This window comes from Panicum virgatum, chromosome 5N (assembly GCF_016808335.1).
Source record: "Panicum virgatum strain AP13 chromosome 5N, P.virgatum_v5, whole genome shotgun sequence".
Lineage (NCBI taxonomy): Eukaryota > Viridiplantae > Streptophyta > Magnoliopsida > Poales > Poaceae > Panicum > Panicum virgatum.
In genome coordinates, this window is record NC_053149.1 from 24,878,258 (window position 1) to 24,892,633 (window position 14,376).

The 14,376-nt window shown below is 43.6% G+C and overlaps 2 protein-coding genes across 2 annotated transcripts; both read left to right on the forward strand.

Moving 5' to 3' along the window:
- The first annotated feature begins 2,901 nt into the window (after positions 1-2,901).
- LOC120676968 (glutaredoxin-C1-like) lies at positions 2,902-3,521 on the forward strand. Its single transcript, XM_039958314.1, has one exon. The coding sequence runs from the start codon at positions 3,012-3,014 to the stop codon at positions 3,321-3,323; it is 312 nt and encodes a 103-aa protein (XP_039814248.1). The 5' UTR covers positions 2,902-3,011; the 3' UTR covers positions 3,324-3,521.
- A 7,708-nt stretch (positions 3,522-11,229) lies between these two features.
- Positions 11,230-12,196, forward strand: LOC120675957 (glutaredoxin-C1). Its single transcript, XM_039957159.1, has 2 exons — positions 11,230-11,808; positions 11,951-12,196. The coding sequence occupies exon 1, from the start codon at positions 11,389-11,391 to the stop codon at positions 11,698-11,700; it is 312 nt and encodes a 103-aa protein (XP_039813093.1). The 5' UTR covers positions 11,230-11,388; the 3' UTR covers positions 11,701-11,808; positions 11,951-12,196.
- The last annotated feature ends 2,180 nt before the right edge of the window (positions 12,197-14,376 follow it).

The following is a 14,376-nucleotide window of genomic DNA, read 5'->3' on the forward strand; positions in this document are numbered from 1 at the left end:
GATCCTGAACTTCTTGGTCTTGTTTGCTTGCTGACGGGTCTATCGGGGTGCCTTGCTGGAAAGGGAGATTTGTTGGCTGAGGGCTGAGAGCCTTGAGAGCTTGGGAGTGTGTCTCTTCTAGGTGCACTGTCCATCCTTGGGGCGTTGCATATATGACCAAGTTTAGGAGGGAGTCCTGATCGGACTTGGAGTTCATAGTCGAGTTGGATTCGACTTCCTTACTGTACTGGATTAGATCATCCAGTTCATCTTCCGAGTTGTAGGAGTACTCGGAGTCAGAATCAGTTAGGCCACCGATTTTGGAATATGTGTGCTTTGGGTGAGCGAAAAGCGGGATGCCCATCTCTACGCGGAGGGCATTCTCGTTCATCCAATGTAGCTATGATTGAGTGGGAGTTAATCCTACTGGCTCTTTAACCTAGGGCTTGTCGAAAATCGACTTGCTGGTTTGTTTAGGAGCTTTGGATTTTCCCTTTTTAAGCTTGACTAGTTCCCAGAGGGTGTCTGCCATCTGGGGTGGATGGGCCATGGCATCCATAAACAAGTCGACGTTGTTTGACCAGTCCTCGAGATCGTCGAATGGTTCAAAGTTGTCGAGACTTTCCATGAACTGATCAAAGTCCTGATCGAAAAGGGGATCATAAGTATCAGTTGGTTCAGGAGTCCACTTGTGAGCAGGTTTCGGTGAAGGACTCTGGGGTTTCTTGGAAGGAGACAGTCCCATCCGAGCAAGCCGGGGGTTTGCCTCTTCGAGTTTTCCGCGGAATTCTCCTCCTGAATTCTTCTTCTTGCTTTGCAGAGTGCTTTCAGCTATCTTGATGCAATCGATGAGTTTAGAATCTACTCGATCGATCGCAGAGAGCATATCTCCTGACCGTTCATGTGGTGGGTTCAATGTTTCTATGTTCTGTTGTGTTTTAGATGAGTTGAGAGCGGATACTGTGAGTTTGATGCACCCCTCTATCAATCGTGAGACCTGATCTAATCCATCGAGTAGTTCTGAGTGGACGATCTTAGGGCGTTTGATTGACTTGAGATAAGCCACGTATTTTTCGAGAGTTTCAAAAAAGTGGAGGTTTTCGGAGTCAGAATTTGTATCGAACTCAGCTAACTCGTGAATTCGAGTTGGAGTTAACACGTTTTCTGCGATATCCGAGTCAAGCTCAAGTGGAGCTTGTTTCCCATCGAGTTCTGCAACCATGCAGGTTTCAGCGGATTGGTTGGTGGTTTTCGATTCAAGTGTTTTAGGCGCGATGAGGTGGCTGGAGAAGCCGCCCGATCCATCGGCCGTGCAGGCCCAGGAATCGAAAACAAGTGTTGTGCCCTCAGGCATGTTGTTGGCGTCACTTGATCCGGCCATCGAATTCGCTGATGAACTCGTCGAAGCCCCTACCTGGCGCGCCAGCTGTCAGTGTTTACCGCCAAGCCTGCTCAGGGATACCCTTAGAAGTGGGATTGTAGGTAGGGATCGACTGCTATGGAACTCGATGGTACAAGGAACACAAAAATTTAGACAAGTTCGGGCCACGAGTTGCGTAATACCCTACATTCTATGTGGTTATTTGTATTGCCTTATGTGTTGATGTGTTTTGGAGTGGTCCATACCCGCCCTTATATATCCGGGGGGACAGTGTTACATGGAAAGTCCTAGCCGAGTACAGTTGGAGCCCTATTACAACACAATCGGGTAGTTTTCTTTGTACTACAGCTGGTTCTACGCCTATTCGAGTAGTTACAAGAGAGGTAAGGTACATCCATGAGCTATCCCTTACTCTAGAATATTCTATGCCTATAAGCAGTCCCGTTGCCCCGGGTCTGACAGCCAGCACCTCCGACGCGCCCAGTTCATCCTCAGCCGTGAGCTCGGTCGAGTCGCTGATAAGAGGAAGTCGGCGGAGGCTGTCAGGGCCGCCGGCCGCCAGCGCCGGCGCGGCGGGGGTGGACATGGGGTGGTGGAGCTGGTATGAGCTAGAGGTCGCACCGAGAACGTGGTCGGGGAGGGAGGCTATGGCACGGTGTACTTGCCAGCGCTGAGGTCATCGCCGTCAAGGACCTGTTTGATCAGAAGTGAGATACGGACGCTGACGTGGACCTCTTTGGAATATGAAGATTCCAGTTTGCTAGTAGGTTGGTTCACCCCTCAGTTTTGGAAGCTTCATATTTTTTTACCTAGCCTCCAACTCTCTATTTTTAGTTAGTATTATGCCTAGCCTCTTGGAGATGCTCAACATTTCATTTTTCTTCAAGTTCTGGGTTTCTTCGGTGTATATGTAACAATCTGAATGCGAAAAGAAAGAGCTCTGTCCCTCAAGCAGAAATAGAGGCTTGGTTTATTTGGACCATTCGAGATGGAGCAGCGGAACTGTTACATTAACTGGGTCATGTTATTCTTGGTATTTTGTTATTGAAGAAGGGGAAAATGGGAAGACTAAAATATCAAATGGATCTAGCAAGTTGCTGTGTACTCCTAGTTACATCTTATTCTGATTCCGTAGCTGTGTTACTACTGTTACAGAACAACTTTGACACTTTGTTGTTTACCCAACTTACATATCTAGCTAGACTACTAAATGAACATGCATGATCTCTTCATTATCTCTCCTCTACAAGACTACATCTCATTCTCTCTTCTGACTTGTGGAATAGGATAGCCTAGAACTCCAGAAAAGTAAGATCCCCAAGCCTTATCAACATCCAAGAACGATCCGCCGCCTCGGTATCAGGTTTCTGCACCGATGTTGACATCCAAATTAATATTCCATATTCCACACTAAACCATCATGTGGGTGTCGCAAGGAAGACGCCTGGCCATTATCCAAACACTTCCTGCACCATCTCTCGCCTGTCGGGTCGCCGCAAAATCCACTCCTGCCATCACATCTCCATGCCTATATAAACCTGGCCTCTCCCTACACCCAGTCATATGCAAAGCAACCAAGCACAATCTCAGATCATCTATCCTACATTTTCAACTGTCCAAGTTTTTTTCCTACAACAAGACCACCTGATCGATGGACCGGGTGACGAGGCTGGCATCGCAGCGTGCAGTGGTGATCTTCACCACGAGCTCCTGCTGCATGTGTCACACAGTGACGCAGCTCTTCCGTGAGCTCGGGGTGAACGCGACAGTGGTGGAGTTGGACGAGGACCCTCGGGGAATGGAGATGGAGAAGGCACTGGCGAGGCTGCTGGGCCGCAGCTCCGGTGTGCCAGCAGTGTTCATCGGCGGCAGGCTCGTCGGGTCCACGGACAAGGTCATGTCGCTCCACCTCAGCAGCAACCTCGTCCCGCTACTGCGCAATGCGGGGGCACTCTGGGTGTAGCTTAATAGGGCCTTGTGCTCTAAGTCAGCTGATGATCCAAATTAAGGGCTTCATCAGTATTTTGTAAGAGTACCTGATAATTTGACGAGTGAGAGTGTTTCCTTCCTGATATGCACTGGCCATGGACAATTGGACATACATGTGACCGATGTAAGAGCTTCGGTATTGCTCGTTGAATCTGGCCTTCAGTTCGTGGCATATTTGTATGTTCTTATTTGTATGTTTATCTGCCATTTTCCCCAAAAACGTCCCATGATCACCGCTGCGAGCAGCGCCAGCGTACCCAGTTAGAGAGCATCTCCACCAGTGACCCAATCCCCAATCCAACTACCGTATTAGGAGAGTAGATAGAAACTAGTACTCTAGCAGTCTCTCAAAACCTTCCCCTTTTCCCAATAGTTATTAAGACATCCCAATAATTCACCTCCTCTCTCCCTAAATAAAGGGGAAGTTGTGACTCTCCCAACAAAGTAGTTGGATTGGGATAAAGTTATTGGGAGACTGCAAAAGCAACTCCCACAATAATCCTAAAAATGTTATTGGGGCATCTCCCAATACCAGTTATTGGGAAAAGATTATTGGGAGACTTCCCAATCCAACTACCGTATTAGAAGAGTAGATAGGAAACTAGTGCTCCAGCAGTCTCCCAAAACCTTCCCCTTTCCCCAATAGTTATTGGGACATCCCAATAATTCACCTCATCTCTCCCTAAATAAAGGGAAAGTTGTGACTCTCCCAATAAGATAGAGTTGGATTGGGAGAAGGTTATTGGGAGACTGCAAAAGCAACTCCCCTAATAATCCTAAAACTGCTATTGGGATATCTCCCGATACCAGTTATTGGAAAAAGATTATTGGAAGACTAGTGGAGATGCTTACAAGTAAAACATACATTTGATCACTTTCGCGACCAGGCACTCTGTACCTATAATTTCTTTCATTCCATATCATCCATTGGATGAGGCTATAGTGAAGGTTAGAACTAGTGGTGAAAATAATTTTCACCAGCGGCTCGTTGTTGGGACCGGCGTTGAAAATGGAATCAGTTATCACCGCCGGTCCTAGTCACGGATCAACATTGACAATGGGCTGGCAGTGATAATCCATTTTCATTGCCGATCTTTTACCGCCGGCATCTAACCGGTGGTGAAAAATAAATATGTAGTAGTGTGGAGCCAGCACCAGGTAGGATCCCCTGCATAGACCCCCCATGGTTGCAAAAGTGTCAACCAGACCTCCCTGCTATATTAACACATCCAAATTAAGTGATCGATGGTTTCCATCTCCAATCAGCATAGCGCGCAGTTGGCGTGGTCCTGCATATTATGTCTACGGAGTCTCTGTTCGCTGTCCAGCACCTTCCATCACATGATCTTGGCCTCAGGAGCGGAATACTGCCCAAAGAAAAATGCTCTGTACACATAGTGCCCAACTTCACGGTGCTGGAAAAGAGTACACCCATTTCAATATTGATGGACATCGCGTGTGGCCGTTGTGATATGGCAGAGATAAGAGGCCATTTCTGTTAGGTGCTGGCCAAATTCTGGGCAAGATATCAGACCATCCTCTACATTGCACAACGGAGGAAATTATGGGAGTGTATAAGTTAGTTGTCTTGCAACAGTTTGCTTCAATATGTGGTTGCACCCCTGTATGGTGGTTGCGAGTAGATAATCATATGCCCCCCTCTTTTTGTGAGCTTTACAAGCCAAAAAGTAAGTAACAGAACCTAGCCTAATATACATATGTTACACAGAAAATATTGGCCTAAACATAATGCTTGCAATAACACGTATCGGCCATCATTGGCTTCATGTCACACGCTGGGGTAGTATTTCTTCAAGTATCTTCCGCTGATAGCCTTGGCAGACATTCTCCTTGTAGCGTCTCCACCATATATGAATTTCTGAAGATAACCTTGATGATCTTGTATGGACCCTCCCAACTTGGCGACCATTTGTCAAACTTATTGCTTTTCATCCCAAGAGGCAATATTGTCTTCCAAACCAGCTCACCAACCTTAAAAGATTTACCTTTTACCTTTTTATTGTACGCCCTTGCCACCCGAAACTTGTCTTTCTCAATCTCCATTAAAGCCTTCAAACACTTGTCGATCACCACATCAATGTTCTCCATCATCACATCATGGTAATCAACAGAGGAAATGTCACTTCGTTTAGCCAATTTATAAGCGTCCAGATTTACCTCAAAGGGTAAAACGGCCTCTTGACCATACACAAACTCAAAAGGAGTGACTTTAGTAGCACCATATCGAGATATACGATAAGCCCATAATGCTTCGGATAACACTTCATGCCACCTCTTAGGATTTTCTTCTTAATAAGTTTGATCAAATCTTGTTACTTGACTCGGTCTGACCATTGGCCTGAGCATAGTGTGGAGATGAATTGAGCAACTTAATCTTATAAGGTTCGGTAATTGCACACACCTCCTTCCATATCTATGAAGAACCTTGATCTGTCATCAAAGTTTGTGGTATAGCGAATCTATGAATAATATGCTCCGTAATAAACTCAATCACCTCTCTATGTGTCATGTTCTTCAAAGGAACTATTTCGGTCAATTTAGTGAAATCATCCATCGCAACTAACATGAAGCGATGTCCCTTTGAAGATGGGGGATCAATTTGTCCAATAAAATCCAACCTCCTACCTTGGAACGAGCATGGCTTAATAATAGGATGCATCAAGACAGTGGGCATCAGCTGCAAATCACCAAACCGCTGACATTCCTCACACCCTTTGTAATATTTCAACCAATCGGTCATCATAGTAGGCCAATAAAAACTGGCTCTTCTAAGCAACCACTTCATCTTGGGAGTAGAATGACGAGTACCACAAATGCCTTCATGAACATCGCCCATGGCAACTCTAGCCTGATCTGAATCTTTGGCAGTTCGATGATAGTAGCCATCATCGATCAAAACATATATGAAGGCTATAAGCCGAATATTTCTCTCTGCGCCTCGACCATGATCTTTTAAATAGGCAATTATAGGAACCCTCCAATCCAGATCTTCGATCTTGATGATTGAACCTTCTTTCTTAGCCGAATTGGTGTCATCATCAGTTCGGGCGGTCATACCGGTCTCCTGACCGGTCAGACCGATCAGGGCGGTCAGACCAGTTTCTGCGATCGGTCGGACCGGCTGGTCTAGAATCTGCAGCTTGGCTTTTGTTTGTGTTGGCTTTCGAATGTGAAAATATTTTCTCACAACAGCACAGCCAGATGCTTGTTGAGCAAGACCATTAGTCTTTCCATTTTTCTTCCCTCGGTATATGTCTTATAACAAACTCATCAAAGGAAGAGATAATATCAATGCCAAATTCTGGCAGTAACTAAAAGTGCAATCTAGGATATAAAATGAATGTTTCTAATCAAATACAAAAAGAGACTTTTAATTATAAGGTACAATAAGCACTAGATTTTTGATTTAACACGCAGACAAAAAATTTCACCAATTAATAAGATCTAAATTAGAAGCCAAAGTATGTATTCATAAGGTCATCACACATGGTCTGCAACAAGCGCTGAAATACATCAATCCAATGTTTCAATTAAACACATATTGAAGAAATGCTATGGTGTATTGTGGAGGGGAAAACTATGAATATGGATAGAAATCAATACAGAGTAATTGGTGAATTTATCACAACTGAAATAGAGCTTAAAGAATACCTATAGGGGTATTGTATTAGAAATTAACAAAAATAGAGGAACATCAAGCAATGTTAATATTTGCACCAACACAAATTAATAGGCTAGGTATTGCATATTGGATTATCCTTTTAGGGCCTTCATGTTAATCGTCACATGACAAGCTAGAAAAGAGACAAATTCTAAAAATTTCTTTCAATATCAATAACATACAACCATCAATTCGGGAGACTGCAATCATCATGGATAATAATTACCAATTGATATATTATATTGTTTTAAAATTATCCACCTCTATCATTAAAAGATAATGTAACATAACCCTCCTAAATCTATATCTAAATTATCCAGCCCCACCACTACAAAAATAATCTAGAAATTTACCACCTAATATGCATCTAAGTATCCATTTCTGCAATTATACATGATAATATAAAATAACCACCTAACCCTAAATTACTGACCTTTATCATTAAGAAACATAATAAATTTGCATATTAATTACCCAAACTGCTATAATTAAAAATAATCTAAGTTAACTTGCTAATTTCCATCTAAATTACCAATACCATTATAAAAAATAACATAAGTACTCCTGCATCTATTTTTTCTAAATCATTCACTGTTACCACTATACTATATCAAAAACTAACTAGTATACATGCGTCCATGAGAAAACTTGTTTTACAAATCTAAATGGTATTTTTTTCTTCGAAGATATATTTTACCATAGTTCAACAACCATGACAAAACTTGTTTTACAAATCTACTAATGACACTAACAATGTATTTTAGACAATATTTGTACTCGGTAACAAATAATATTGTTAATTGATACTTTGGATGAATTTATGCATTTGACTGAAAAATTACAACTTACCTGCATCAGTATATTAATTATATGGAATCATTTATTTTGAGCATTGTAGTGCAGACTACAACACATGGTTTTACCATTCTAGTAACTAAAATTGAAGGATATGACCTAGAATAAATGTTTCTAACAAAATGTGGAAAGAAAACACTAATTTTCTGTGTATTAAAGCTGGTCTAACAGAAAATACAGTTTGGCAAAATAGAATATGAATGCATGGAGAACGACTAGCAATAAAATATATGGACTATGAACACAGCATAGGACATGATGAGTCCATTTGATCGTTCATGTTCTCTCATCGTTCAGGATATCATTTGAGTGAAACCGAGTCCATGTTATCCTAGAATGTTGTGCTAGTGATCGGGTAGACCAGTGCCTTTGCCAGATTCGGCACTTCGAAATATGCGTGGGACAAATGTCACAGCCACGATCACCTGTGGTTTGAGGACTCATCATATCAGAATTCTAGACAGATAAGGTAATTAGGATAACTATTAAAAAGTTCCATCATTTATACGTTTCACAAACATTTTCTAAGATTACTTATGATTGAGACTTGCATTAGGAAGAGACTGATCTTTTTTCTTAATGCGAGTAAGAGGACTGATATCATCTACAATCAACAAAGGATCAGTTAAAGAGAACCCTGTGCCCCTTAAGCCCTTGCATTACACCACTGCTGTAAACCTTCACATGCAACTCACCGCTACTCTATGCTACCATGATTTTGAAGAGATATCTTAACACTTTTTTTGTTTCACTGCAATTCTACAAATCTTAGGTTCAGAGAATTAGCTATCATCAAGAATTGTTCTTGATAAGACCTCCGCATATATGCTTTGTGAATTGTCCCGTCTATGAAGGTTAGGCCACCGAAGTATGCCCTACCTCTTCACTCACTCAAAAAGACGCCTTGAGATATAGCTCATAGATGTGAGGAATACAGAACAAAATCTGTACAAAATGTAAAAGGAAAAATAGAAGAAAAAGGCTCAAAATTTGCGTTCACTTGTTTTCTCCATAGACTATTGTTTAGGTCAATTCAATGTCTACCTCAATGATTTCTTGTGATGCCCGAAAGTCTCTGACTTCGTTTGACAGCAGTTGGCACTTCTCTGCTATTCAGCAGTTGACATTCGAAGGTACATCTGTGAATGTGATATAAAATTAAGTATTGGATCCGATGTGAGAATCTGCTAAACAAGATTGGTAATTTTTATGATGCTCAGTGACAACACGGTTGATACCCGAAAATAAAACGAACATGGTTGAAGGGGTCATTTCAGATGGCTTCTCCCAAAATGGCTTCACCGGTTAAGCCAAAGCTAGTGAATTCACCTAGCTTCTAGTTCATTTTACCACAACTTATAAAACGATTTCGCTCTACAGTACCTCAATTTGTGCAAAACAGGTGAAGCCAAATTAAGTCAGTAAATGCCCTACCAAACGGTTTCGTAGTTTCTATTCTTTCCATATTTGAACATTGCATGCATAAGTCATTTGAGTGAAGTCATTTGAATTACTAATTCCAAGTAAATATTAATTCCTAACTCTGCCAAAAATCTACTTAAATGTTATCTGCGATTTGACCAAGCACAAGCAGTACATGGCTTCAGAACATCTCTCCCCCGGTCCATGTACTCCCTGATGAGTTCAACCGTACAAAAGAAAGTGAATATTTTTTCTACCCCATGATATGGACTCCTACTTTATGCATACAAGTGATTTGACCAAAGCAGCGAATGTCTTTCCGTTGAGATTCTTGAAATTTCTCTGCTACAGAATCGATCTTCAATTTTAAGTACCACTGTTGCCTGTAAATATCAACACCCATGTGCTACTTGGTTCCTTCCTTTCTAGTAGCAAATTACAAGCTGCCACATATCAGATCTCTTGATACCCACTTTGCCTGGAATCCCTACCCTCTTTCAGATGCTCCTTATCCATACAAAATGCCACCTCTATGGCCAGATAGCAAAAACTTTAAAATTAGAAAAGGCGACTTTGTAGCACGGCATTGTATACCTCTCCATGTCTCTGATGAGGTGGGGCTTGGTTAGATGCTGAACAAACAGGATAAGAGCTGGCCTTAGAGGCCATCCCTAGTTTCTTCTCCATTCTGACTTGGCTTGACGCTGACCTGATTCTTGGGATCGATGGGTCACGTACGCAAGACTAGGCAACTGTGGCATTGGCCGTCATATCAATCTCGCTGACGTTACGAATCCATATAGGGCGGATTTTATCTGAATGTGAAGAAACTGAAGTCCACTTGTAAAGTGACATCAGCTTTAGTAAATTACCACAATTTTACATGAAGTATATCAGGCTGTAAGTAGTCGTCAAACAGTACAATTTCTAAAGAACTTCAAATTCACGCATTCCGATCCAGGCTCCACAACCAAAAAGGATGGTTGACAGACAAGTAGTCAAGATCCAAGTACCACGTGCCACATATGCATTCAGATCAATATGAATGAAACTGGCACAAAAATATGGCAGTTTACTCTGAAATGGCACCCGGCATCCTAACAAGGTACGTATTCTGTCCTAGTGTTATGTCACACTCCCTCTGTTCCAAAGACTGTAATACTACCTTTATCCAAGTTAAACCATCTTAAGCGATTGACCAGATTATATAAAATTCCAGTATTTATGATATCAAATATAATATGTATGATTAGATTCATCATGAAATATGGTTTCATAAGATAACTGTTTAGTGTCATAAATATTGACACTGTTTTTATATGGAGGGGGTGCTCTACTATGACAATTGTTGATCTTATCAAAAGGAGTATTGGTATCTTTTGGCTCTTATGCTTATGTGAAAATTGTCTTCATGCTATAATTTTTGGAATTTTGGTATTGAATAAGATGGGAATATAATTGCAAATGTATTGTATCTGTTAATTATTGTGGCGATTAGCTTATTCAGCTTCTGATGGTTATGCCTTATTCTTATATTACTCCATAGCTATAGCTTTCCTTGTATCTTCTACACAGCTCATCCAACCTCACATATGTAAGAAGACTAGATGACCATGATCTGTCACCCGGAATCTCTCTCTCTCTCTCTCTCTCTCTCTCTCTCTCTCTCTCTTCCTACATATATATCCATCTCTTCTTCTCTCTCTTCTTACTTGTCGAATGGGATAGCAGAGAACTAAAAAAACAAGAGCCACATCTCGATCGGTATCAGGTGCATTTCTGTTGCCGCTCAAATATTCCATATTCCGCACCGAACCGATCTGTGGTGTCGCAAGAAAGAGGCTTGGCCATTATCCAGGCACTCCGGTATCACCTTTCGCCAGTCAGATCGCTTCAAACTTCTCTTGCCAATGCACATGTCCACGCCTATATAAACCATCCTCCGTTCACCCAATTCTAAGCAAGTAAGCAAGCACACCTACTACTCAAAGCATCTTATAAGAAGCTCGATCTTCTCGCTCGCCTACATTTTGTTCCTCAACTCTTTCAACTTCCCCGTAGAAGATCACCTTCCTGCTCGATGGACCGGGTGACGAAGCTGGCTTCTCAGCGTGCGGTGGTGATCTTCAGCATGAGCTCCTGCTGCATGTGCCACACGGTGACGCGCCTGTTCCGCGAGCTCGGGGTGAACCCGACGGTGGTGGAGCTAGACGAGGACCAGCGGGGGAAGGAGATGGAGAAGGCGCTGGCGAGGCTGCTGGGCCGCAGCCCCGCCGTGCCGGCGGTGTTCATCGGTGGCAGGCTCGTCGGCTCCACCGACAAGGTCATGTCGCTCCACCTTGGCGGCAACCTCGTCCCGCTGCTGCGCAATGCCGGCGCGCTCTGGGTATAACCTGGCGCCGGCTGCTCTGAGTCACCTCACACACTGGAATAACTGTCGTGTGTGCTTTTTATCAGGAGACGGAGGAAAGTAACTGAGCAGGCCTTTTTTCTGCACTGTAATAATTTAGGGAAAATTCGATTCATGCCACTACAACTCCGTGAAATTGGGTATCACGTTCAAAATCATGCCACTCAATGGCATGATTTTCAACATGAGATCCAATTTCAAGAAATTGGAATGGCATGGATCCAACTGACCCAATAATTTATAGAAGGGGTGAGTGTTGGATCAGGGTCTTTCGTGCTGTATCGATGCATATTTTGATATGTTCTGCCTCTTTTTGTCGTCCGTATCGAAAGTTTCGTCAGATTTAGCAGTTTGATGTGGAAAATAGTATGAAACTGCAGCCTAAAGTGGCAGAGCTAGGATTCCTCCGCGTATGCCCGTGCACTGTTATGGAAAGAATTAGTATAAATATATCGGATACATATAATTATCTGTTTTTGTTAATTTGTAAGGATCTATGTAATCGAGTCATCAACAGGATGCTGCTGACTCGCATACGGACCAAACCAAAAATTTAAATAGAAATTTGTACTTGATTTAGAAATAGATATAGACTAGGAATTACTCTCAGGCCTTGCAACTAGAGGTGCAAACGGATGTCCCTTAGGGTATCTATTGCCCCTTTTTAGTTCAAAAATTTATAGTAGTTTCTCAAAATGAGCTCTCACTTTGAAAAACAGTACAAACTTTTGAACTAAAGAGTGATAGAGGATACCCTACGGGCACCTATTTGCACCCCTAGTTGCTACGGATAGAGTTGGTATAGTATCGGATACGTATAGTAGTCATTTATGGAGGACTAGTCCGACTTACATATAGGGTGGATTAAGTCTCATCTATCAATGACACAAAATTAACCAAACTAATAAGGACCAATGTAGCAGGGTTATGACCACTACTACAATAATCTTTTCTGAGATGGTTGAAAAAGATTTTCCGAGGCTGGCAACCCCAACCGTCTCGGAGCAAACATCGCAATAAATGGAGTACTTTTCGAGACGGTTGCCTGCCCGCCTCAATTAATCGAATAGAAAAAATAAAAAGCCCGACAAGCCCATCGGCCACTGCCGCCGCATCCCTCCATCGTCGTCGCTCGCGCCCCCGCCGTGGGGGCCCCCCTAGCTGGATCTGCCGCCGTGGGGGCTCACCTGGCTGGATCCGCCGCCGTGTCTCGCCGCCACCGCCATTAACGCTGGATCTGCGAGGGAGAGAAGGTGAGCGAAGAATCTGAGAGACGAGAGAGGTGAGGGCATACCAAGGAGGGAGCCTCGCCAGCATCGGATCCGCACCGCAGCGGCGCCGCCCTGTTGCAGCCCCGGATGGAGGGGAGGGACCCGTGCTGCCGCCACCGTGTCCGCCGTCAGTTCCAGCCCCGCGCAGGATGGGAGGGGGAGGGAGAGAGAGAGAGTTTGAAAGCGGCAGGCGGGGCGGAGCGAGGATTTATAGCGTCTCGGTTTAAAGATATATGGCGGACCGTCTGCCCTTACGGGGCGGACCGTCCGCGAGATCGGACATCCGAACCTCTGCATTGTAATTTCAAACGTCCGATCTCGCGGACGGTCTGCACCCTAAGAGCGGACAGTCCGCCACAGGCTTGTATGAGATTCTATTGGGCTCAGTCTATTAACTGATTCGGTTCTTTATAAGGAGTCTGCCTCCGAAAATAGGGATATTAACCGAGGCGATCATATTAATGGTGACCGTCTCGGTTAATGGATTTTGAGAGGCGGTTTTTTAACTGCCTCGATTAATAAGAAATGATCGCCTCGGTTAATGCCTGCCATTAATGGAGACGGTTAGATTTTCTGCCCGCCTCGGAGGGTGTTGACGCTTGTTAACGACCAATTCTGAGCATCAATAATGTCCAAATAATTGGATGAGCTTGCATTTCTTACACTTATGTTGCTAATAAATCACCGAATTCTACATATCCTTGTTGAATTTTTAGTGTAGGTTTTTGGCTGAAATGAAGGGCAACCACACCCTTTGATCCAAGGAGCAAAAGCGTCATCCAATCACGCATCGCCACACAGTCATCACATGGATTGGAGGGCCCACCAGTGAAGAAAACCGACGTTACAAAGGTTCTGGCATGTGTCATTGCAAAGGGAAGCTTCAAGATCACTGCACAAAGGCGGTGTCTAGTGGCTGGGCCCACTGGTCGGCCGACCAGTGAGTGAAGCCACTGACCTTGCTCTTTGGAAAGAAGCTTCTTGGTGATTACCTTATGGCGGTTCAACATGCCACATGCGCAGAATCAAGGCCGAGCTGCTAGTTACTCCCCTCTATAATTTTTTTTTGAAAACGCAGGAGAGCTGCGCTTCATTGCATTAGAGAGAGAAAAAGGTCCCCATACATCTCCCACCTCTCATACGGGGACCAAATAAGAGAGATGGTTACAAAACTAAAAAACCAGACTAGCCTATGGCAAAAAAAAGAACATGACTAGAACACCTTGATCAAGAACCTAGATTACATTAGCCAAACCTAGGCCCTGCAGCTTTTTAGCGCCGGCCGGACACCAAAGGTTATGACGGTAGGCGGCGCAGTGGCGAGGAGCTGCCGTGATCGGTTGGCGCGGGGCAGGGCGAGCAACTACGTTGCGGTCGGCGTCCGGGG

Bases quoted from the DNA above. Each gene is read 5' to 3' on its own strand.
- LOC120675957 (XM_039957159.1), top strand. From the start codon at position 11,389: ATGGACCGGGTGACGAAGCTGGCTTCTCAGCGTGCGGTGGTGATCTTC.
- LOC120676968 (XM_039958314.1), top strand. From the start codon at position 3,012: ATGGACCGGGTGACGAGGCTGGCATCGCAGCGTGCAGTGGTGATCTTC.